Genomic DNA, 25,512 nt, shown 5'->3' with positions numbered 1-25,512 from the left:
AAATTTGGATGACAATATAATTTGTCATCTCAACCTGCACAACTTTTGAGAGTGAAAGCAGTTGATATCAATAACTAAGAAAGCAAGCGTAGAACAGAGTTGTCCTGGGCAAACTGGAATGAAAGTCAATCTGGGTCAAATTCTGGTTTGCCACTTATTAACAATTTCATCTAAGAGGGGCACCTGGGTGGCTTAGTCATTAAGCGTCTGCCTTTGGCTCAGGTCATGATCCCAAGGGTCCTGGGATCAAGCCCCCGTCCCGCCCCCCACATCAGGCTCCCTGCTCAGCGGGAAGCCTGCTTCTCCCTCTCCTCCTGCCCCTGCTTGTGTTACCTCTCTCGCTGTGTCTCTATCTGTCAAATAAATAAATAAAATCTTTAGAAAACAACAACAAAAAAACACACACACAAAAAACAATGTCATCTAGGAATGGCATTTAACATCGTTAAGCGTTAGTTTTCACATCTATAAAACATGAATTTAAAAAAATACCCCGTAGTATTTTGTTTAAATTAAATAAGATCCCTTGTAAGTATAAATATTTAGCACAGTGAATTATATAAAGTTCTTAGTGAGGGTGCAGCTGCCCTTCCTGTTATTATCATTTTCTGCCTGGAGATCCCCCTGACCTCATGTTCCATCTCAGGAAGATAACATAGATTTGTTATTCATAAACAGTAGTATTTATAAACATACAAATATTTGCATTATATATATATGTATATATGTAAATTTTAAACTTACTGACTGCACCCTGATAACCTGAGCATTTCAAGATCTGGCCTGCCCCTCAGTGTTGGCACTGCCCCATCTTTTCTGCACCAAGCACAAAAGGTCTGGACAATCTCTCCTTAGTCACTGTTTGTGAGGGAAGTAACAAAGGATAAGAGTAGTCCATGGAAGTTTAGGGCTAAAAAGGATGTTGTCAGAGCCTCTTTAAACAAATACTGCCATGGTACAGGATTTATGGATTGTATAAAAAGATGGTCGTTCTAGAAATTTTGTATAAAACTGCTGTACTTCTTTCCTTGGTTTGTTTATTTTGCAATGAAGTATGGTACGTTACTATGGTAGGCGACTTGAAAATTACTCAGAAGTGTTTAAGTACACTTTTATAGCTTCTGATTAGTCACAGAGTGAAACCAGTGTAGCCATGGAAGGTTACAAACTGATGGGTTAACTTGTTTTTTTTTAGGAGAGGAGCTACTCATCCCCTGTACAGTCTATTTCACTTTCCTGAAGGATGCTCGCAATGAGGTTTGGTGGACCATTGACGGAAAAAAGCCAGATGACACCAATATTGATGTAACTGTTAATGAAAGGTACCATTGGCTCAGACAAGGGGTGATCGACGTTTGTCCCTCAACTGAATGCCCTCTGGCTTATACTAATCATTGAAAGTAAAAACTCTGACTTTGGCCCATCATTACCAAAAATCTGCAAGATTTTCAAGTCTTTAGTGGCTGCATCCCGAAGCAGGATTACTGGACTTTCAATTCAAGACCCAGATGTCTTCTAATAATCACACATTCATGATTCCCACTTGAAAGTAGATGGGGTGCATAGCCCACATGAATGAAGAGCCACAATACAGGGCTCTGAATACATGAAAGCTGGTCAGTGTGGCCCTGTTCTTTCCTTTCTCAAGTCTGTATTTATGCCTCAGATAAATTGTATTAGTTTCTTTTCTTGCAGTAAACATATATTTCCTATTTTCCTCCTCATTCTTAACTCACATAGCATGCATGTTACATTTATAATTGATAATTATTTTTTTAAATATTGGCTAAATACATTCACATTCTTTAAATTTTATTTTTAAAGTGGATGAGGTGGTAATATAGCCCACTCTTAAAATAACAATCTGGGTCATTTTATTTCTAAATAAATATAAATTTTTGAAGAGGATTGGGTTGACAAGGAGGAAAATATGGGTCTTTGAAGACAAAAGATCCTTCCATAAGTGAAGTACACAACTGCAAGACAACAGTTGGTTCACAGCAACAATAAATAAAAATTAGCAGCTGACCAACTACATGACAAAGTAGTTCTGGGCCGTGAGACTTAACATGATATGCAAATACATCTTTGGCTACTTAAACTTAAAGATGTGTTGTTCCTAATAGTAAACTCACACTTTGCGCAGAGGTTATAAAATGTCTGCTTTACATCAAGTGCTATGCAAGATACTTCATCCCTAACTGAGTAGATTTTATCGGAGTAGGAGTGATAGAGCGGAAATTTCAATATATTGTGATAAATGCAGTGACGAGAATATTGGATATTATCGGAAGCTTTAGCTGAGGATTCCAGTCAGTTTTAGGGGATGAGGCAGTGCTTCTCAGATGGTACAGTACCTAAATAAAAAATTGAAGGATGAGTAGAAATAAACTAGGTAAAGAAATAGAAAGAATGTTCCTGGTAAAAGGAAAATGATGTGCAGTGGCTGGAATTTAGAGAAGCAGCACATATTTAAAGGTACAGAAGGACACTCCTGAAATTGGAGCAGTTTTTGCAGAAGGAATTGGTTAAAGATGTGGCTGGAGACACAAAGGGAGAGTTATTGATCACTTAAGGAATTCTGAACATTGTGGTTCCTATCCTCATAATAATAATGAATGAATAATAATGAAGGTCATGCTGTCTGTCCTCGCTGCTACAGCAACACAACTCAGTGTCCAGAGTGGAGCAGTGCAGCTCAGTTTAGGCTAAACCCATCACAACTCTTGACCAAGTTCTCATGACTGACAGTCAGCCTCATTGGAAGGAGAACCTGGATGTCAGCTATAGGAGAGAGATTTTGTTTTCTCTTTGGAGCAAGTAGTTCCAAGGGATTTTAAATCTTGATCTTAGACCCAAAGCACTTGATCTCTGACATGCTGAGATTACGATGTATTTATTTTCATAAAGCTTACTTGCTTTGAGAAGTCTCTTCTTTTTATGTTAGGATTTAACCCATGGAGTTTCAGCCGTTTTACTGAAATATTCTACCTGTGTTCAAAATCCAAGCTTTGGGAATCCCTAGCTATATGAGCATGAACTATTGCTGAGGATGATAATAATTGCCTATATGAATATTTATTAAGAATTGTTCTAATACTTACACATTGACATACTCAATCCTCAGAGTTCTTGAGTAAGTCAATACATGTAATGCACTGTGTAGGCATTGCTACTTACCTCTCTTTCAAGGAGGAACTCAAGACTTGGAAAGATTAGTTACTGTGCCCAAAGTATCTAGCCAGTAAATGGCAAAGCTTGGGTCAAAACCCAGATGGATCTGGCCTCAGAAGCTTCTCTCTACACTGATACAGAATACTATCTCAGAAGTTTGAGGGAAGGAGACATTTTGCTCTGAAGAGAGATCTGCCATACGTTGCCAGCAATGGGATTTGTGCTGGATACTGGGATTGTGTGTGGTATAGAAGGTAAAGAATGGCACTGGAATCTAGAAGCTATCCTTCCTTTGAAACCATTGGATCTCAGGCAACACAGCTCATGGACATTGTGGCCGCCCTCACCTTGGGGCCCTGTGGTTGTCTCCTTGTCTGATTCACACACAGCACATGGCCCTGCATCTCATTCACGCTTTGATTTTCTTCCCCCTATTTCTAGTGTAAGTTTGACTGCAACTGAAGATGAAACAAGAACTCAGATTTTGAACATCAAAAAAGTTACTGCTGAGGATCTCAAGCGCAACTATGTCTGTCATGCTAGAAATGCGAAAGGGGAGGTTGACAAAGCAGCCAAGGTGAAACAGAAAGGTAATGGATGCACTCAGCAGATGCGTCTGTGAACTCCAAATGTAACAATGTGGTGAATAAGGGAAATGAGAAGACAGTGCTCCAGCACCTAGCACATCTGGCACATAGTAATGAATCAAAGGTGAATTGAAAAAATCTTGAGGGAAAGTTTCCATCTATGTGAAGACAGTCGAAATATTGTTTCTTATACTTTTAGTAACTTAGTGCACATATGTGGCCAAAAAATCTATATGATTATGAAAATGAGGCATAATTTTATATCAGTACAGTCATGAAAAATGAAAAATAAAGAAAATAATTTAAAGCTACCAAAGATATAGAGACTCTATACTGGTAGAGTCGCATATAATTGTTGGATTGTAAAGACCCTTTTAGGAATCATTGATGGCAGAGTTCAAGCCTCATAAAAATGACCATACCATGGGTGCCTGGGTGGCTCAGTTGGTTAAGAGACTGCCTTCGGCTCAGGTCATGATCCTGGAGTCCCAGGATCGAGTCCCGCATCCCTCTGACCCTCTTCCCTCTCGTGCTCTCTCTCTCTCTCTATCTCATTCTCTCTCTCAAATAAATAAAGAAATCTTAAAAAAAAAAAAATGACCATACCATATGACTTAATACTTTTGGAATTTTTTCTGAACAAATAACAGAAGGAGAATTATGTACCCATTGCTATTCTTAGAAGCATTATCTATAATAATGAAACATTATAAATAGCAACCATCTAATTATATTCAAGTAGTTAAGTAAAATATAAAATATTTTTTCTCAAAAATATAATTTCAAAATGATCATTTTAAATACTATGTATCAGTATTCAAACAGATTTAGAACAATTGCTAAAATGAAAATTATTTAAACTGTGACTTAAAGTAATATAAAAGGATTTCTATGTTGATATTACTAATTTTTTCTACAATAAATAAAAGTGATAAAGCTCTCTTGTGTGAGCTGTTGCTACTGAAACAGACAATGTCTAAAATTATCTTTGGGTCCCTCACCTAACACAGAACCTGACAATTAATCCCTTCAAGAATGTGTTTCAATGACCTAGAGAAAGATAATGATGATTTATCACACATGCAGTCACGTCATTCAGAATCATCATGGATCCTTCTGTCAGATAGAGCCTATAATATTTATACCAAAAGTAAAAAAAGAAAAAGAAAAAGAAATTAATTCATAGCTATTACATTTTGCAGTGGGATTCAAACTTTTTTTTTTTTTTAAGCTGATGCAAAAACAGGCTTCACTGTAACATTTCATTATAATTTAGAAAGTAAAAAGCAAAGTCCTGAAGTCTATATGCCACTTAAAAAAAGTCTTAGGGGATTGGTTCTGGATAGTTCATTGCTTCTGCCCCTCAGAAGCCAGTGTAAAGCAACGAGACTCAACCAAATAATATAAGGCAGTTTCCCAAAGTTAGTTCCTAAGAATACTACTAGGACTCTTTATAGTACTGCAGTTCATTATATGTACTCTAGACTCAGACGGCCTGTGTTGGAATCCCGGTTTCTGTGCATCCTAAACCCTGTGATCTTGAAAAAAATCACTTAACCTCTCAGAGCTTCAATTTCTTTATATTTAAAGTAAGCAAATGATACCACTGTCTCATAAGGTTGTTTTAAGGTACTCAGCGCAATTACTGGCCTATATACATATATATTAAGTGCTCAACAAATATTAAGTCTACTTATTATTGCCACAAAATTTTCACAGGTGTTATTTGACAAAGGCTTTTACAGTAAATAAAGTATCATTAAAGGCTAGGTTAAACAAAATCAATCAGGTTATTTTAGTCAAGGGCCCCTTAGAGTCTTTACATTATTAACACTTGGTGTGAATATCTGAGGGGAATTGGAACATAGGAGGCAGGGTTTTTTTGTTTTTGTTTTTTTGGTTTTTTTCAAATATATTTGATTCCTGAAGTAATGGAGCATTTTCTGGGACTCGTTTTTTGAAGCATGTGTTTTGAGAAACAATTATGGAGGATGACATAAATTACTTACTTATTGTCAGGTAGGATTGAACAATAAATTAAAATCATGTTTAGTCTAAGAGTGATGCAGAAGTTTGCCTGCCAGAGCTACGTGAGTAGCTCCCTTTCCCACAAGGCCATGCTCTGAATGGTTGAGTATGAATGGCATCAGGAATGTGAAATGACAGGTGCATCCACTGACTGGATGATCTGTGCTGAAATTACATTAGTATTACAAAGAATTCAGCCTGGGCTGTGTACATCTTGTGGTACCAGAGGTGTTGAGGGTTTATTACTTGGCTTCTATTCTCGGCCAGGTAATGCTGGGATTCAGAGGTGATATCTGTATTCACATTCATATGTCATATGTAATGAGTCCTTCTCTGGATTCATTGACAAAGCATTCTATGTCTTTCATCAAAAAGATGACAGGAAGGGCTCAAAATAAGAAGAATTCGCTGGGATAGGTCTTTGGACAGTGCAATTTCATCTAGTCAGTTAAAGCAAAGTATCAAAGGAGAGGCAGCTGATGTAAATGTGTTAAACATGGAGTTGTTTTATAATAGGGGAGAGGTGGGGACTAAGGCAAGGTGTGTTGAACTTTATGAGAAACTGCCAAACCTATTTCCGAAGAGGTTGTACCATTTTATATTTCCATTAGCAATGTATATAAATTCCAGGTGCTCTACATCCTTACCAACTTTTGGAGTTGTCAAATTTTTCAATTTTAGCCATCCTAGTAAGTGGGTACTAGTATCACACTATATTTTTTTTAATTTGCATTTTCAGATACTAGTGATATTGAGTACTTTTTTATGGACTTACCATTAATTAATAGTCCTTCCTTTGTGAAGTAGCCATTAAAATCTTTAGCCCATTTTGTTCTTGGGTTGTTTGTTAATGAGATATATATATATATATATATCTCAGATATATGACTTTGTGAATATTTTCACTATTGTGCATTCATTTTATTTTTGATGAGCAGAATTTTAAAACATTTGATGAAGTCCATTTTATCAATTTCTTCAATTATGGTTAGTACTTTCTAAATCCTGTGTTAGCAGTCTTTGATTTTTGAAAATCTTAGCTTTTTCTTTTATACTTTAGCCTATGATTCATTTCAAAAATTTTTTTGTACTGTGAGGTATGGATTAAGTTTTAGTGTCTTGTTTTATTTTGTTTTACATATAGAAATCAGTTCTAGCCTCATATTGAAAAATCTCTCCCTCTTTTACTGAATTGTTTTGACAACTTAACCTAAAAAAATTATGACTGTGTGTCTATATCTCCATTCCCTATTCTGTTCTATCAATCTGTTCATCTCTCTTTAGTCAAATATTACTTTGTCTTGACTAAATGCTTTAAAGTAAGTCATGAAGTCAGAAACTATTGTCTTCCTCCTTTTTTCTCTTCAAAGATTAATCTGACTATTCTGAAAACCATATTATTCTTTCATATAGATTTTAGTATTGGCTTGTAAATTTCTACATAAGAGTCTGCTGGAATTAGATTGGGATCATATTAAATGTATAAATTGATTTGGGGAGAATTGAAATCATAATGATACTGAATTTTCCAATCCATGAACATGATATATCTCTCAATTTATTTAGTTCTCACTGATTTTTCTCAGCTTTTTTTTTTTTTTTTAGTTTATGTATACAGGTCTTGCACGTTAAATTTATCCCTAAGTATTTTGTTTCTGTTGCTATTATAATGGTATTTTTAAAATTCCACTTTTCAATTGCTCGTTGAGAGAAAATAGAAATAAATTAGTTGAGTTTTATGTTTTGATCTTGGTCTTTTGACTTTTCCAAATTCACTGCTTAAATAGGGTTTCTGCTGGTTTTGTCTGTTAGGTTCCTTAGCATTTTCTATACACTTGATTGTGTCACCCATATATAAACATACTTTTCCTCCTTCCTTTCCAAACATTACACCTTTGATTTCTTTTTTCTGCCTCTTTCACTCTCTTAGATCTCCCAGTACCATGATCAGTAGAAATCAAAGCAGCCATCCTTGCATTGTTCCCTATCTTAGAGGATATGCATTCAGTTTTTATATATTAAATATGCTGTTAATTATAGGTTTTTTGTAGCTGACTTTTATCTATGTGAGGGATTAATTTATTTTTGGTTTGCTGAGAGAATTATAATTCCCGTGTGTGTGTGTGTATATATAGATTATGAGTATACATATATACATATATATGTATAAACGATGAGTGTTGAAATTTATCAAATTCTTGGTGTAGTTTTATTTTACTATATTTTACTTAGGGTTCTTTAAACTTCTTGGTTCCATGAGTTTATTGTATTTTTCATTTACTTTGAAAAAATCTTCAGCCATTATTTCTTCAGATATGTTTTGCTCTTTCATTCATTCATTCTTTCCTTTTCTTCTAGTAGTCCCATTAAATTTAATATATATCACTTGGGGTTGTTCCACAGGCCACTGAAGTTCTCATTTTTATTTCATCCTTTCTTTGTTCCTGTGTTTCAATTTGGGTAGTTTTCTTCTAGTTTCCACTAGTCATTTCTTTTTTGATGTTTAATCTGCAGCAATTTTAATTTCAAAATTGTATTTTTCAGTTTTTGGATTTCCATTTCTCCATAAAAATATCCCTATTGATATTTCCTATTTGCTGTTAATGATGTTCATCATCTTTTTTTAATTTTTTAAATTATTTTAATTAATTAATTTATTTATTTTTTAAATATTTTATTTATTTATTTGACAGAGAGAGACACAGCGAGAGAGGGAACACAAGCAGGGGGAGCAGGAGAGGGAGAAGCAGGCTTCCCGCGGAGCAGGGAGCCCGATGCAGGGCTCGATCCCAGGACCCTGGGATCATGACCTGAGCCGAAGGCAGACGCTTAACGACTGAGCCACTCAGGCGCCCCATCATCTTTTTTTTAATTCAACAGGAATATTTATAACACTCATTTTAAAGGCTTATCTGCTAATTCCATCATCTTTGTCAATTTTGATTTGGATTTTTTCAAGATTTATTTATTTATTTGAGAGAGAGAGAGCATGCAAACAGGGGGAGGGGCAGAGGGAGAGGGAGAGAGAATCTCAAGCCGACTCTCAGCAGAGTGCAGAGCCCGAGGTGGGGCTTGATCTTGGGACCCTGAGATCATGACCTGAGTCAAAACCAAGAGTCAGACGCGTAGCTAATAGAGCCATCCAGGTGCCCCTCTGATTCTGTTTTATTGGCTGATTTTTCTTCTGATTATGGGTCTTTTTTTTTTTTCTTTTTCTTGTCCTTTTTTTTTAAAACATATGCTGGACATTATGTATGTTGCACTACTGAGTGTCTGATTTTTTGAAAGTAAGTATTGTTTTGTTCTCAGAGGGAGTTAATTTACTTGCTTAACAGCTTGCTTTTTTGAAGTATTCTGCTTACCTTTGCTAGAGTATATCTAAAAAACAGCCTTTTCCCTAAGGCCAGACTGGACATATGTAGACTCTCTGGGGTCTCTACCTAACACATAGGGAGCTAGCCAAAGTGTCTTTACTCTGGTCTTAACTCAAGTGTCCCCCAGCCCTGCATGTGCACTTAGAGTTGTTCAATTCCCAGTCTCCTGGAAGCTGTTCCTTCCCTGGTAGTTTCTTTCACTAGCCCCTGTTCTTTGCCTGATTTTGTCAAGTGTCATCCGACCTATGCAGACCTTTATATTTTTCCAAAGACTTGAGGTCACCCCTTGCAGATTTACAGAGCGCTTCTTCCACACAGTGTTCTTCCCTCTTTACCCAGGCCTGTAAATTCAACCCAACTCAGTAGTTCTGAACTGTGATTCCTGTGTCCTTAGCTGACCGTGATGACTATACTTGTGGTTTTCCCCGTTCTCTGCCATGGTCTGAAAGTGCCTTCAGGCAAGAAGCCAGTGTGGTGGTGGGGCTCAACTGTTTGATGTCCTTTCTCACCCAGATCGCACACAGACCAACTACCAGTGGGTCCACCTTAGGAAAACTGTCATTGTAAATACTATGGTGAGAAAGCCACTCCAGTATCCATTCCTTCTCTAAGGCCAGAAGCTGACAGGCAAAATGCACACATTTTAAAACACTATGATAATCAAACAAAGCAGGTCTGCGAGTTAAGTCATTGATAGCTCTCTGGTTTACTGTCATCTAAATAAAACATTCTAATTGTTTGTCATTCAGAGAAGTGGTCACTACATGGCTCCCCAAATTATCAAGAAGTCTCAGCAATTTAGTGAAGAACAGGCACAGGTTCTGTGGCAGGAGATACTTGAAAGTCCAGTGTCAAGCAGCTGGTGTTGGGCTCAGAGCCCCTGTGGATAGCAAGGCCCCAACTAATGAAGAGGAAGAAAATAAGTTAGGTTACCAAGAAGAAACAAGATTGTAGACCACTAACTTGAAACGGAAAAAGACTGGAGCTAAAGTCTTGGATTGGTTTAACTCAGGGCGCTTAGCTGGAAATAGGGACCTTGGAGCCCGTTTTTACTGTTGAACTGGAAAAGGAGTGGAGGGGATTCTGATTCAGGGAATAACAGCAGAGCAAGTGGCTAAAATTGGCTATATCCTACATCAATTATAAGTGAGATCAAAGAGTGAAGCTGTTTAGGAGTGCAATTTGGTCAAATTGCATCACCCCTTCCTGATTGGAAATCCTTTGGTCTGGGATTGCATCAGAGTAAAATCCTTATGCCAAAACAATGGAGGTTCCAGCTGGGGCAGACAGAAAATGTGGGCTGAGGGTCATCCTTTCCCTGCAAACCAGCAGAGCTTTATAGGAAAGCTTTTTAGAACATTTTCTGCATGTGATTCAAGCCATTTAGAAATTCAGGCTTGTGGATTACTTAAGAGTTCAATTAGTGAAATAGTATTAGGAACCTCTTGATATCATCAAGATGACCTCCACAAAATACAGTCTGTAAACATGACCCGTGTCATGAAATGGCCCAAAACCAAAGTAAAAATCCTCCCTAAAAATAAAATAGGCAGTAGTAAAATGAATGTGGCAGAGGGAAATTTATGAGGGTAATTGATCTCTTGATCATTAGACAAGATATCTATTGATATTTTTTCTTAAATCCATTTCAGGTAAGTGCATCCACTGACCTCTTTTTTTTTTCTTCCCTATTCCAAAATGTCCAGCCAGAAGGACCCAAAATAACTGAGCAAATAATGAAGATGACATGGGAATTACCCTGGTGTACTGTTAACATAACATGTGCTCAGAAATACCAAGGACACAGCAATTTTCATGCCAGCTACCCAAACTGATCTTAGTAAATTTTCAGCAGTTGCACTTGACATAGCTTTTGACATTCAATGATGGAGTTTTCTTATTTTAAACACCATTATTCATGGAACAAGCATGAGAATACCTGGTAATAATTCTGCACTGCACTGCGGAGTTCTGCGGCTATCTCTGAGATAGGATTAGCATCCCAAGTTTAGGATAATGAACTTGAAACTCTAAGATCTGCCCTTTAATTAGAGAACTTCAGGCTCAGCTCCAGACTGCTTACCATTTTCCCCTTAGGAGAGATACCTGTTTCAAAAGGGATTTTTCCGCTAGTATATGATCAATAATTAAACTTCATGGCAGAGCTCTGCAAAGATCTCTGGACTTTGGAGTCAGAGAGCCTGGATAACAATCCTAGCTTTGAACAAAATTCCTCTGTACACACCTTGGCAAGCACTGAACACACTGTTCAGGTGACCAAAAAGCCTATTCTCACTACCCAACCTGATATGCCTCTTCTGCTCCAGCCCAGCCTCTCAGTCCCCCCCCATCATATTACCTTGCTTTATTTCCTTTATGACACTGATCACTACCTAGCAATAGTTGTCCTATTATTTATTTCCTTGCATTAGAATATTAACCCTAAAAGGTCAGAAACCCTTTTGGTCTGATCTACCATTGTATCCCCAACAGCTTCTGGCAAATAATAGATGTTAATAAGTAATTGTCAAATCAACTATTACATAATTTAAGCCACTCCTTCTTCAGATCCAAATATTCTATTCCTTCTTCAAACACTTAGGCTTCATTATCACAAGCTAACAAAGCAACCAAATAAAGTTGTTGATACATAATAGTACTAGATTTCTTTTAAATATTTCAGAATGGTTCTATCTGGAAACGTTCATTGAGATCCTATGTATTCTAGTGGTAGGATGGATGAAGAAAACATAGGCTTACCTAGAAGGCTATAGATGTAGAATTTAGTGGGGAGTGAGAGAGAGGGAGCAGCAGACTTGTAGACGAATTACAATAGAATACAAGTGCTATAATAGAATTGCAAACAATGAGAAGAGTAGGAATTTCTGCCAGGCAGATGTCAGGTTGCAAGAGGAGTTTTATTCTAGGAAAGCTTATACAAAATAATGACATTTGAGCATGGACTTAAAAACTAAACAAAAAGAAAGAAGTATTTTCCGCCAGAAGTCCCAGCATGAGCAAAGACACGAAGCAAAATCTTCCTGACATTTTTGAGGGGAAGGTACTGGTAAATGAGCCAGTAGGGTGGTTGGTGGTTTGGTCATGACAGACCTTCTTTACAGGGCTGAGTTAAAACATTTCTAGCTTTTACGAAGTCAGGAAATACCTCATTCTATTTCTGATAGTTCCAAAGAAATTGCTAAGATGCCTCTCATATAAAAGTAAGCAGATAACGTGGGAATCTGTCCATACCTGGATATTGCAAGTTAACTTTCAGAATGTGTGTCCTAGAACTGTAAACCTGGGAAGATACTTTAAAACCCAAGCATACTCAGCTTTGGTGGATACCCTCTGTTTCTGCCCAATGAAAATAAGATTTTTGAGGCTTTTTTCCAAATTTATAGGAAAGGAAATTAATTTTTTTTCCATATGGCACTGATGAGAGGGTGGAATTAAGACTAATGGAAACACATTAAGATTTTCACAACCCAAATGCTCCAACAATTAAACTTCTATCAATATCATAGTCTGGTTTGGGTAGTAGTAAGGATTCCATCCCAAGAGATGGACAAACAGAAGATGAAATTACACTTTTCAAAAATATTTTTGAGGAGATTCGTGTATCAGATCATGAGTTGAATGAGATGACCTTCTAAATCCTTTCTAATGCTAATATATATATATATATACATATATATAACTAATATACCATTTATATACCATTAATATATATTTATATAATATCAAAGTCTATTCAACTCACCTAGTAGTTTAAAACACCTACATCAGGTGCTGGAAACAAAAAGATAAATATGACATGGTCTGGCATTAAAACATAGTGCTTAAAGCCTATCATGTTATCTCTGCTTGTTCACACATATAAGTCAGGTGCATGGCTCAGCTGCCTGGTTTACCCGGCTATTTGCAGGATGATGGATCACTGTGATCACCACGTAGAAATCAATTGTTTCTTTGTTGTTCACTCCACTGATAGCTCCAAGATACACAGTGGAATTAGCATGTGGTTTTGGAGCCACAGTCCTGCTGGTAGTGATTCTCATTGTTGTTTACCACGTTTACTGGCTGGAGATGGTCTTATTTTACCGGGCTCATTTTGGAACAGATGAAACCATTTTAGGTGAGTAATAAAAGTTGGATGCAAATACCTTCTTCTATTGTCATTTTCAGAAAACATGTTGGCTTGATAAAAGCAAGAATAACTGGGAGATTTAATCAAACTGTCTTCGGTTTCAGCCCTTACTATTAAAAATCCTTCTAATGTATATTATTTTGCTTTCTTGGTTCAATATGTGTTTAGTCTAGATTAGCCTGTCCAAATAGAAACACAATGCAAGCCACGTATGTAATTTAAAACTTTCTAGTGGTCACAGGAGGAAAAGTAAAAAGAAAGTGAAAATAACTTTAATAATATATCTTACTTAACCCAGTGTATTCGAAACATTATTGTCTTAGCATATCATGCATATTTAAAAGCTAATGGTGATATTTTAGTCTTATTTTTTGGTTTTCAAAATCTCATACTTTAGCCTGTGTTATATTTTAAACTGAAAGTACATCTCTATTCGGACCAGCTGCATTGCACGTGTTTGAGAGCTACGTGTAGCTGGTGTGCTAGATCTACCTGGACAGTGCAGGCTTACACTCTTTGTACTTAAGGGTGGTCTAGGCACCAGCAATGTCAGCATCACATGGGAGCTTGTTAAAAGGAGAATCTTAAGCCTAACCCCTATTCTAAGTCAGGATCTACATTTTAACAATATTCCCAAATGATTCAAGTGCACATTGAAGTTTTAGAAGTACTGTACTAGTGCAAATTTGCCTGGTGACAAGAAAGGAACAATTAAACATACTGATTCTTAGACTCATCCCATAAAGATTTTCATTTGGTAGTGTGGCAGAAGAGACAAAGAACCTTTATTTTTACTGAGAGGTGATGTTTATAATTAGGCACCTTCGGGAAAGATGGGTTTATGGAATCTATATTTTTAATTGCAGTTATTTTCAGGTATAAATAACTTAGACACTTTCTAAAAGTTTTGCTCCATTTATAATTCTAATATATTGGTAGTGACAAACTAAGACAGGAACCATAAATTCTCAGTATGGTATTAATTGCCAGCACCTATGATTGACTATTTGCATCCTGATTGTGTTAATTCATAGTTGAATGAGCCAAACCTCATTTATTTTCCACTATAAAAACTAAACTTAGCGATATGAGAGTAGGAGACACATCAGAAAAAATTTTCAATTACTCCTTAAAATAGTCATTTTGCCTGGAGACCTGTCACAAGTGGGAAATCACCCTGAAATCTGTCAGATAATTCATACATGTAAAAAAGTGAAAGTGTCGAATATGCAAGAGTTCAATTTAAAAAAATGCAGAATGATGATGAAACTTTTCTAATTTGTATTGGATCTCTCTTCCTTTTGCTAGATGGGAAGGAATATGATATTTATGTATCTTATGCAAGGAATGCTGAGGAAGAAGAGTTTGTGTTACTGACCCTCCGTGGAGTTTTGGAGAATGAATTTGGATACAAGCTATGCATCTTTGACCGTGACAGTCTACCTGGGGGAAGTAGGTATTTCACATGAGTACAAGTGACGCCACCCTGCATGGCAAAGGGAATCCTTAGTTTGGAATCATGTGTGACAGTCATGGCAGAGTTCTGTGTTGGCATCTTTGGATACTGAACGTCCAATTGTTTGATGTAGTGGAGACTTCTTTAGGAATAAAATTACCTCCTAAGTTGTAGATTATTGAGGTTCCATTTATGGTACTAAAATAGTTCCCCTTGTAAGCCCTAAGAACTCCAGGTCAGAAAAGTATGGATGTGCAGTGGATTAGGACTCTATTAAATGCCTCAGTTTTAAATGTTCTGTTTACACACATTTAGATTTTTAAGAAGGTTTAAACTAACCTGCATTAATTTCCCTAGAATTTTTTTTTTTTTTGCAAGCATTGAGATTAAGCAACACTTTTACAAAGACTGAGGTTTACTTGATTTTACTAAGAATGAGTTTGTGAAGAGAATGCATGGAGTTTTTCTTTATAGTACTCACTGCTAATAGTTAGAATATTTCCCTGTGGCATTTGCTAATTTCCTTTTCCTCACTTTTGTTTTCTCGCAAGCCTATGCTATTTAAATCCCCCCTTTTCTTGGGTCTGTTTCCTCCTTTCTACCAGCTCATACATTTGAGATGTAATTTAAAATTTTAAAAGGGCCAGTATATACTAGAAACTTGAATTGCTGAATGTTTTCAAATAAAAGTGCATCTCAAATTTTCAAGTCTACCCAGTAACATTCAAAGTGATGGTCCATTTGAGTCTGCTTTAATAAATACATAATAGCATTCCTAAACCCACTGTTGAACTTTGTGCTGTTGAAATGCATGTAATGTGTTTATCCCTCAGCAAAACAAACTAATTTTCCTTCCCTCCAATCCTGTATATGTTCATCATTTCAAATGTTCTACAAATGTCATATAGATAATGGAGATACAAAATAGACTTAACTGTTTATTCTCATTTTGAATTAGCTGAACCACTTATTTTATCTCCTTGGCCATTACCTAGAAGTCCATCATGCTAGTGTTCTACAGTATCATTTTGCCAGGAAATGATGGCTTGATTATTCAGTTAAGGGACAAATTCCACTCATTTTAAGATTTAAAGTCCTAAGTCACTTATTCATCCATTTATTCATTCATTCTGCCATTCAACAAATATTTATTTCAGTATGAAAAGTTATATAAAGACATACAGTATAACAGCAATGACCCTCCAATAGGGGTTGATAATTCTTTGAAGAATTCAAGTTCTACATAATTACTCTTGCATCTTGCTTCTGCTGGTCAGTCCTTGTGATCTGCATTCTCACTGCTGCTCTTCATTCTCTTTGCCTCTGGGTCTCTTTCCACGCTTCCACATGGTCTGCCTCCAGCAATAGTGCATGGAGTAGATAATTACTGATTCCTGGATTCTCCTGCAGGCTGCACATGGAATTTTAATTGCAAGTCTTTCCCCTTTGCCTCTGTACCTGTGAAGATAAAGGGACAGAATGACTGCTTAGGGGAGTATTGTAAGCCATGAAATAGCTTCCCACAACACTAGTGCATTCCCTGGAATTGAGTTCTATTGGAACCCCAGGTAAAGGATCATACAGTCCTAGACAAGCAGCCTTGAGGAGATGGGTTATTCCCAAGAATTTAGTGATGGGAACTAACCAGAGCCCTTGACAACAGAATAAAATTACACTGAATTTCCATTTTCCCTGTTTCTTCTTCTTTTCTGACCTGAAGAAAGCATTTGCCTGTTAGCAAAGGCAGACACATCAGCTAGCAGCCTACCGAAACGCATGTCTTCATAGTAATGATAAGAGTTTAAGGAGAAAGATCTAGGGACTAATTTAGGCTCTAGAGCAGAGAACAGAATAGAAAGCTGAGCTGAGAATGTGATGCCAGCCAAAATGCCATTCAGTGGGCTAGGCTTTTGTAAGTTCCTATTCTAAGGACATAGTGATACCAGTCTGAGTTGGGTAGGAGTCTGGCAACAGAGAGGGACTTTCAGAAAATGAATGTTCCTACTCTTGCTTTCCTCTGTTAGTGAGAAATGAATTTCCATGATTTTGCCTCTATAAAGATTATGTTTTTGAATAGCCACTGGCATCAGAGAGTAAATACATGGGTGTTGTTGGGGAGAAAGTGTTCAGGAGCTGATCTGGCTGGGCTGCAGCATGCCATGTGTTTTGAAGAAATTGATATCTGTACAACCCATCTATTTCTCGTAATGCTTTTGAAGACCAGGGTTATAGAAGTATACTTGGTTTCGTGCCTGTGTGGAATTTTTTGGGGGGTGGAATATGGGCATCTGGTTTTCAGTATCTTGGAGGAGTGTGGCATTTATTGGACAGAGTGAGTGGGTGTAAGGATTAAGTTGTTGCAAATGTTCTTGGTAAAAGTTTCATCTCAGTTCTCAGGCTGTTACCCTGAGTTCCCTACACTTCCCTACACTACACTCAAGCCCCAGGCTTTTGGGGAGTTCTTGGCCAACACTAATCCCCATGGTGTTTTCTTTCTCAGTTGTCACAGATGAGACCTTGAGCTTCATTCAGAAAAGCAGACGCCTCCTGGTTGTCCTAAGCCCCAACTACGTGCTCCAGGGAACCCAAGCCCTGCTGGAGCTCAAGGCTGGCCTAGAAAACATGGCCTCTCGGGGCAACATCAACGTCATTTTAGTACAGTACAAGGCGGTGAAGGAGACGAAGGTGAAAGAGCTGAAGAGGGCTAAGACGGTGCTCACGGTCATTAAATGGAAAGGGGAGAAATCCAAGTATCCACAGGGCAGGTTCTGGAAGCAGCTGCAGGTGGCCATGCCAGTGAAGAAAAGTTCCAGGTGGTCTAGAAGTGGCGAGCAGGGTCTCTCCTATTCATCCTTGAAAAATGTATGAAAGGGACAACGAAAGGGGTAAAAAGAACCAAGGGAACTCCAGGAAGGAAGAGTCCCCTTTCTTTATTCCCAGTGTCTTGTTTCACAGACAGAAAAGAATTCTGTCGAAGCCTCCCCCGAGGGACGTATTCAGGGTGACTGTATGACTGGTCGTTCCTCAGGCAATACTATGGTTTAGAATGGTGGCGCCACCAGTCTGTCACCAGTGTCTGATGTCACCGCGTTCTTCCCAGGCAAAGACTTGGTTGATGCGAATTTCCCCTTTCTGCATCCTCTGTCCCTGTTCCCACATCTCTATTCCCTCTTTCTCTCTCATTGTTTATAATCTTAACAGTGTGGGGCAGCCTTTGGCTTGGATTTCAAGACCGCTTTAAGTAACTCATTTGCTAACAAGGTCTTAATGAGTGTCCAAGTCATTTTCTTTGTATTTTTACTCGTCAGTTAAACAGATAATCAGTGCCGAAATTAATTTGAGCTAATGACAATGAGCTCTTCTGCTCATTCTGCTGGGAAGTGCCGCATCACAGCCAGACTGACACCCACTTAGGACTCTATGAAGCAGTATAACTGAAAGTGTTCCTTACGATGGTTTGAAAGGGCTTGCCTGCATTTTCTCCTACTCAATCCCTCGTGCCCTCTATCTCAGTCATTGATGTCCTATTTGTCAACTTGAAAAACATACCATATTTTTCTTTATTGCAGTAAACTCCTAGATATCCATAGGTCCACCCGTATTTGTCACTTCATCTTCCCTATCAACTGTACCTCGTATCAACCGTTTAGAGTCTGCAGATGGCTCCACACTTGGTTCAGTCTGACAGGAAGCTTCTAATGGTGCTAAGAGAGAGTGAAATAACAGCAAAATGCTTTTAGGGCATTTTCTGGCTTGTGAGAAAAGCACAGAACAGGCTGTTCAGCAATTTGACTTTTCATCTCCGCCTTGCTAATGTGAATATTAGGAAAGTGATTTCTCCTCACTTGTTCTGACTCTCCACTGTAAAATGTGGAAGTTAGACTCAATGACCTTGCAAGTTGCTTTTGGCATTAATATTCTAAGAGAATTAACTGGACCACCCAGTATTTTCCATATTTTATTCCCGGTACAGTTAATACACTCACTCCAAACAAGTCAGTCTGGAAAGTCTCTTCCTTGAAACTTGTTTTACTTTGTTTTAAATAAGATTGTACTGTTCTTAAGACTTGGAAAAGTGAAAACTAAGTCCAGAGTTTACAGAGTGGTGAATACCTGTAGTGTACATATATCCATACATACACACACACACACACACATATATACGTATATGCACACACCCATGAATTATATATGTATATATGTCTACATTGTATATATATACACATGGATTATATATGTGTATATGTATGTATATGTGTACATATATATGTACACACCCTTATGTACACATGCAGGTGACTTTAAATAGCTATTGGCACAATATTACCAACCACTGGAACTCTTAATCCAGTTTTTAAATTATGTTTTTACTGTAATGCTTTTGTGTCGGTGTTTTCTATACATTATTTGTAAATTCACAGCTCACAGTGTAGTAGTTGTTAGTTCTCGCCTTCCCTAAATTAGTATAAATAACTTACTGCTGCTACATTTGGTCTGGGTGCAGTGGAACCTGTTGGACGCAGAGCTTCTTTGGTCACTGCTGAGCAGTACCAGTCCTCTGGCATTAACTGATCATCTACTATGTCGCAAGCACACATTCTTAGAAACTAAACTACAGTAATCTCAGTGTTCAACTACTAGGGAGATCTCTACTTCGACTGTTGAGTAATAGAGAAAAGGAAAATAAAATACCTATAAATAAGCCTGAGTTTCCTATGAAACACCATAATTCAAAATTTAAGGGAACCCTTATCCCAGCATTATGAATGTTGATAACCAATTCTAAAACTATCTCCTGCATTTAAGTGTCCTTCAGCAGTGGTAAAGTCCATAATAAATCATTTCTCTATAGTGGAGTTATTATTTTAAATTGAAGAAAAGAAAAGCTTCATGAATTCTTGACTGTAAAACTATGGAATGGAGTCATTCTTGGATCTGGTTGTTTTGTTTTGTTTTGTTGTCTTACTAATGCTTTTTTTTTTTTATTACAAACCACAATTACTCCTCCTGTTAACCCTTCATCCTCAAGACGAGAGGAGAGCTGACTCCAGATAAGCTTTGAATATCAATTGCATGAGCTTTAGGTAATAGGAAACAGTCCCATCACAAGGGGCCATTCTCTTGCCAATGCTGCATTCTTTTGCACTTTTGGATTTGATATTTATCCCAAATGCTTTTGGGTACCCCTAGAAACTTCTTGATATTCTTTTTCCTATTTATCTACTGGTCTTTGATATTGAACTTTTCCAAACGCTAAAATCTAAAACATCTCACGTCTAAATGATATGTCTCATTCTCAGAGAATTTTGTTTCAAGGTTTTTTTGTTTGTTTTATGTCCCAGAAGATACCTGATACAAAATTTTTGAAGGAGGTGAGGAAATATAATTTTGACAGCAAGGAGAAATCGCTCTATAATATTAAACCCAACTATGTCTCTAATGTTTAATAAAAAACCTTAATGGTTTTAGATATATGATATAAAGATCTTCTGCACCCAAGTTAACAAAGAACCATGACATATAAAGTGTCTAATTACACAATGACATAAAATTTATTTATCTTCTATATTGTAACTTAGGTGATTCCCTAGGATTCTAATAAACAAGCACTCCATTGTATTGGGAAAAAAGCATCACTCCACTTGCTAATTATCCATTTCTTTCCATAGGTTTTAATATTTTAAGATTATCTTATTATCTTTTTTATTTTATTCATAAACTTTTGTATTTTCCATTTTCCATTTGATTTGTAAATTTGTTTATTTTAAAAATAAACCATTTATTTTCTGATTTGAATTTTATTTTGTGCATGTGTTTTATGTCTTTATTTTCATCTTTGGGCATAAGAAATGAGAATAAGAAGAAATAATGATACGCATTAAAAGAAATGTTAGAAGTTACATTAGTTAAATTTCTCTTTCTGAGAGAAATCTGAGAAAAATGGGAACTTTATATCAAGAACATTTTCTTTACATGTGAATAAAAGAGTTATTTAAATAAAATGAATTGTTCTAGTGTGCCTGTGTGTGCATGTGTGTGTGTGGTTTTGCATGTATGGAGACAGAGGAAGAATAACAGAGCAGCAGAAAGAGAGCAATGGGCTAGGAGATTAAATGTGGCCCTAGTAGTTTTTAGTCACATCTATTTTAAAGCAAATAGAATTTTTAAAATTTATTATTCACTTATAAATCCACATATTAAGGTGATTCTCTAAAGTTACCATGAAGAATTGACTCAAATTCAATTAACATTAGCCCTACTTTAGTTTAATATTGTGTTCACTAGATTTAACCAAAGCGATTAATTCAAATGTCTACTATGTGTAGACATTTACATATAGGTGTTTTTAATTTTTAATAATCCTGTAAGTTTATTATATGCATTTTATAGATGGATGAACTCAGACTTAAAGATATTAAGATAAAAACAGAAATAAATGGAGAAACTAATATTTGAATTCACATTCATCTTCCAAATTAGGTGCCTCCTCCCCTTCCCTTTTTTACTACACTTCACGTTTTAAAAAAGAGAGAGAGAGAGAGATTTGCTGCCCTTGCATACACCAATAATCTACCTAGAGAACAAAATTACAGTCCTAGTTTTCTTTTAGGTGAATTCCAGGGAGATTATGACTTTTAAAGGCAGGAGTATTCTAGAGTGTTGATGAATTCTAGATCAGAAAACATGAATTCAAAATTAATTTAGTACCATACAAGAAATCTGGTCTCATCAGTCTATAGCCACATCTTACCTTTTTGAGCCCAACAGAATAAATGATCTAATTTATGACTCCCTCTCTGAATAAACTTAAGCATTAAAAAATAACAATTTACATCCTGAACTGCAGTTTTTACAATATGAAAAACATTAAAATATGGCATAAAGGAGGCAGCTTCCTTCAAAGTACTGTGTGAAGACCTTCAGGTATAGCCCATATCCCATCTGATAAGTATCTTCTCCATCCATTCCTCAATGTTACGGAATTCCACCACTCATATCTGTTTCTTTAGCATTGCCCTATTTCAACTGCAAATTTCACATTTTCAGGATGGGGTACCAATTAAAAAAAAAGAACAATCTTTCTTTAGAGGATCTAAGATAGCACTTTATTTTCCACAGTGATATCCTCATTGGACAGAACATACATTTTCTTAATGTGACTATTTTGAAGTACAACACACAATACACACACATGCATGCACACACAATTTGAGCGCACAAATTTCCTTTTGTTGAAATCTATCCATGTTACCTAAAGGTTATACCGTATTTCTCATGAGACAGGAGAAGCAGTAGATTTTCTACTTTACATTCTCAGGTTTGTGAAAGGCAGCTACACAAATTCTCAGTAGGACTGGGACAAAGGAGTTTCCAAACACACACACACACACACACACACACACACACACACACACACGGGCTTTGAAGATAAGTGAAAATTTAGATTTATCTTTTAAGATCAAAATTAAAATTCCCTAAAACTACTTCACACTCTTGACAAAACTAGTTAAAATGTCTTAAAAATTGAGCACATGTCTCTTCCAATTACCCTTCCAATTCATGTTAAACTTACTAATTGGAAAGAACTAATCTGGTAAGGAGCACAGCTCCTTTATTCTCTGTCATATTCATAACGATCAAATTCACTGTAAACTTCCAGCTTGTCTTCACAGGCTAGAAAGTCTCTCATTCACTGTTTCATCCCTGGCCCCAAAAAAGTAGGTACTCAACCTGATGGTCTGTCTGCAGCACCTGTTTTCAACATTGTCAACGGCTGTGATTTGATTTACACATTTGGAAATTCTTTCCTTCAGAAAATCACATTGTTTAATTCCTTAAATCTCATGATGAGCTAAGAACAACATTTATCTCAGGGACTTTCCATTGGAATCTCTGACTAAACCCACCTCAGTAACTATTAAAAGTTAATGCTTTGTCAGAAGTCTTAAACTAATTGATTCCTGCCCATTGTCTATGTTGTTACCCCTTTAAATGATTCGTCGTCCTATTCTTCACACATATACATGAAAAAAAAGAAGGAGATTTTAGTTGATAACAAGATCAATACTATGAACTGTCTGATGTTGTGTCCAAAAATTTTAAGAATCAAAAGATAGAACTGTGTGGTTCTTAAGAGATGGTAATTCCCTATTGCTCTTTACTGATCAGGCTGTCTGGAGCATTGTGTTCAGTCCAGTTCAAGATACTACTCTCAGAAGATATATATATAAACTGATGATTATTCGGAGGAAAATGATAAAAGTGGGGGAAGAGGCTTGATACCATGTCTTATAAGGAATAAGATAAAAATTCTAAAGTTAATCTAAATCTAAAGATGAGAAGAAAATACAGTGAAGTCAAAATAGTTGTGAAATATTTTAAACATTTGAAGATATCAGATCTAAGACCACCAGATAAAAGAGGCAGGGAAGAGTATTTCAGAAAAAATAACTTACAAACAGCTGAAATTAGCTGCCTTTTGGAGGTAGTAAATTCCTCATCCTTCAAGGTAGCAGAGTCTTGGCAATCATTTATAAGAGTGGCGTAAATGAGATTCATTAACTGGGTAGATTATTTAACACTGAGATCCTATATTCTTTTTTTAAGTATTTTATTTTTCATTATTTTTTTATTAACATATAATGTATTATTTGTTTCAGGGGTACAGGTCTGTGATTTATCAGTCTTACAGAATTCACAGCACTCACCATAGTACCTACCCTCCCCAAAGTCCATCACCCAGCCACCCCATCCCTCCAGCCCCCACCCCTCCAGCAACCCTCAGTTTGTTTCCTAAGACTAACAGTCTCTTATGGTTTGTCTCCCTCTCTGGTTTCATCTTGTTTCATCTTTCCCTCCATTCCCCTATGATCCTCTTTCTTGTTTCTCAAATTCCTCATATCAGTGAGATCATACGATACTTGCCTTTCTCTGATTGACTTAGGCTAAGTGAAATAGGTCAATCAGAGATCCTACATTCTTAAGTGTTTATTTATTGCCTCTCCTTTGTAGGATAGACAACGATGAACTACAGTTTACATAAGTTTTCACTAGGCATTGTCCTATCTTTCCATTTTCCTATAGATACAGTGGAAGCAGTTTTTGACTTCATTCAGAGAAGCCGAAGGATGATTGTTGTCCTGAGCCCAGACTATGTGACAGAAAAAAGCATCAGCATGCTGGAGTTTAAACTGGGTGTCATGTGCCAGAACTCCATCTCCACCAAGCTCATTGTGGTTGAGTACCGTCCCCTTGAGCACCCACACCCAAGCATCCTGCAGCTGAAGGAATCTGTGTCTTTTGTGAGCTGGAAGGGAGAAAAGTCCAAACATTCTGGCTCTAAATTCTGGAAGGCCTTGCGGTTGGCTCTTCCCCTGAGAAGTCTGAGTGCCAGCTCTGGCTGGAATGAAAGCTGTTCTTCCCAGTCTGACATCAGTCTGGACCATGTTCAAAGGAGGAAAAGTCGTTTGAAAGAGCCCCCAGAACTCCAGGGCTCAGGGAGAGCTGCAGGCAACTCTCCAGCCCCAGACACAATGTCCAAGCACAGAGGGAAGCCCTCTGCAGCCTGTCGTTGCTGTGTCACCTACTGTGAAGGAGAGAGTCATCTCAGGAGCAAGAGCCGGGCAGAGATACATACTCAGCCCCAGTGGGAAACACACCTCTGTAAGCCTGTTCCCCAAGAATCAGAAACTCAATGGATACAAAATGGCACCAGATTGGAAACCCCTGCTTCCCAGATCTCAGCCCTTGCTCTTCACCATTTCACGGATTTATCCAATAACAATGACTTCTATATCCTATAATTACTGTGTGGTGGGTGGAGGCTGCTATCTATCTATACCAGCCCCCTTTGTGTCATGAACCTATGGGACTAATTGACATTTTTATCATCTAATGGACTACCAGACTGTGTTCCCTTTATTGACTTTTAAAAACTATTTATTTCTAGGAGACAAAAGACCTGAGCACCTGAATCCAGAATTATTGCCTCTAATGGCCTCAGAAGAGCACACTCTTCTTGGGCCCTAGAAGGTCAGTATGTGAAAGTTGCCTGAAGTCTGATCCTCTATCTTGTCCAATGGTTTCAAACTGAGCAAAGAATTTAAGTGTGTTTCCTTTGAGTTTGTTGATCAACCTCATATTATGAGTCAGTCAGGTGTACTTGGGCTATGACACTTAAACTATGTATATCCCAAGAGAGCATTGTGGAAATGAGTTGATTCTGGTGGAAGCTGTAGGACTAAGTTCTACTAAAAGCCTACGCACATTTTCCCTGGAAGAACCAAACACGCTCACACAGGGATACATGGTGTTCTATCTCACTGTAAACTAGTGTTCTATAAACTGCCTAAAGTTGTTAGCATCAATAAAGTTATATTTTTATGTGATTTCATTTGTACTAACAAATTTTTACTTGTCTCTCTCCTCTTCTTTTATGGCTTTTGAATTCATATCAGAAGAGTATTCCATTTCAGGAAATCAAGACTTGGTTTAGGTACTAGGAAAGTTTGAGGTGTCTCTTTCTAACGTGTATAGAGGGGAGATCGGGGAAAGGACAGAAAGAGAGTGAGAAAATGTTTCAAATGAAATGGAAGTTTACACAAAAATCTCCTATTTTTAGAACTGACAGCTAAAAAATTCAGTATTGTTAGGGATTCAGTGTAGCATTTGGTGTATGTATCCCTTCGTTGCATTCAAGATTCTGAAGAAGGGATAGTCAGTCCAAGTGCCTACAAGAATCAG

General features: G+C 37.1%; 1 protein-coding gene across 3 annotated transcripts in view; it reads left to right on the top strand.

The window, feature by feature from the left end:
• Nucleotides 1-25,157, top strand: part of IL1RAP (interleukin 1 receptor accessory protein) — a 127,517-nt gene extending 102,360 nt beyond the window's left edge. For 2 of the 3 annotated variants that reach the window (XM_025876733.2, XM_073895620.1), the window contains exons 7-11: nucleotides 1,196-1,322; nucleotides 3,616-3,764; nucleotides 13,158-13,301; nucleotides 14,622-14,765; nucleotides 17,270-20,565. In XM_025876733.2, the coding sequence (XP_025732518.1) occupies nucleotides 1,196-1,322; nucleotides 3,616-3,764; nucleotides 13,158-13,301; nucleotides 14,622-14,765; nucleotides 17,270-17,637 (932 nt within the window). In that variant the 3' untranslated portion in view covers nucleotides 17,638-20,565. Of the gene's footprint in view, nucleotides 1-1,195; nucleotides 1,323-3,615; nucleotides 3,765-13,157; nucleotides 13,302-14,621; nucleotides 14,766-17,269; nucleotides 20,566-23,853 lie in introns of those variants that run through there. The other variant, XM_073895626.1, reaches the window with a different exon arrangement.
• Nucleotides 25,158-25,512: the final 355 nt, after the last annotated feature.

Source organism: Callorhinus ursinus, unplaced genomic scaffold, assembly GCF_003265705.2.
Source record: "Callorhinus ursinus isolate GAN/ISIS: 27379988/994484 unplaced genomic scaffold, GSC_fseal_2.0 scaffold1, whole genome shotgun sequence".
Taxonomy (NCBI): Eukaryota; Metazoa; Chordata; class Mammalia; order Carnivora; family Otariidae; genus Callorhinus; species Callorhinus ursinus.
Note: the sequence above shows the minus strand (reverse complement) of the source record. Positions and strands in the feature narration are given on the sequence as shown.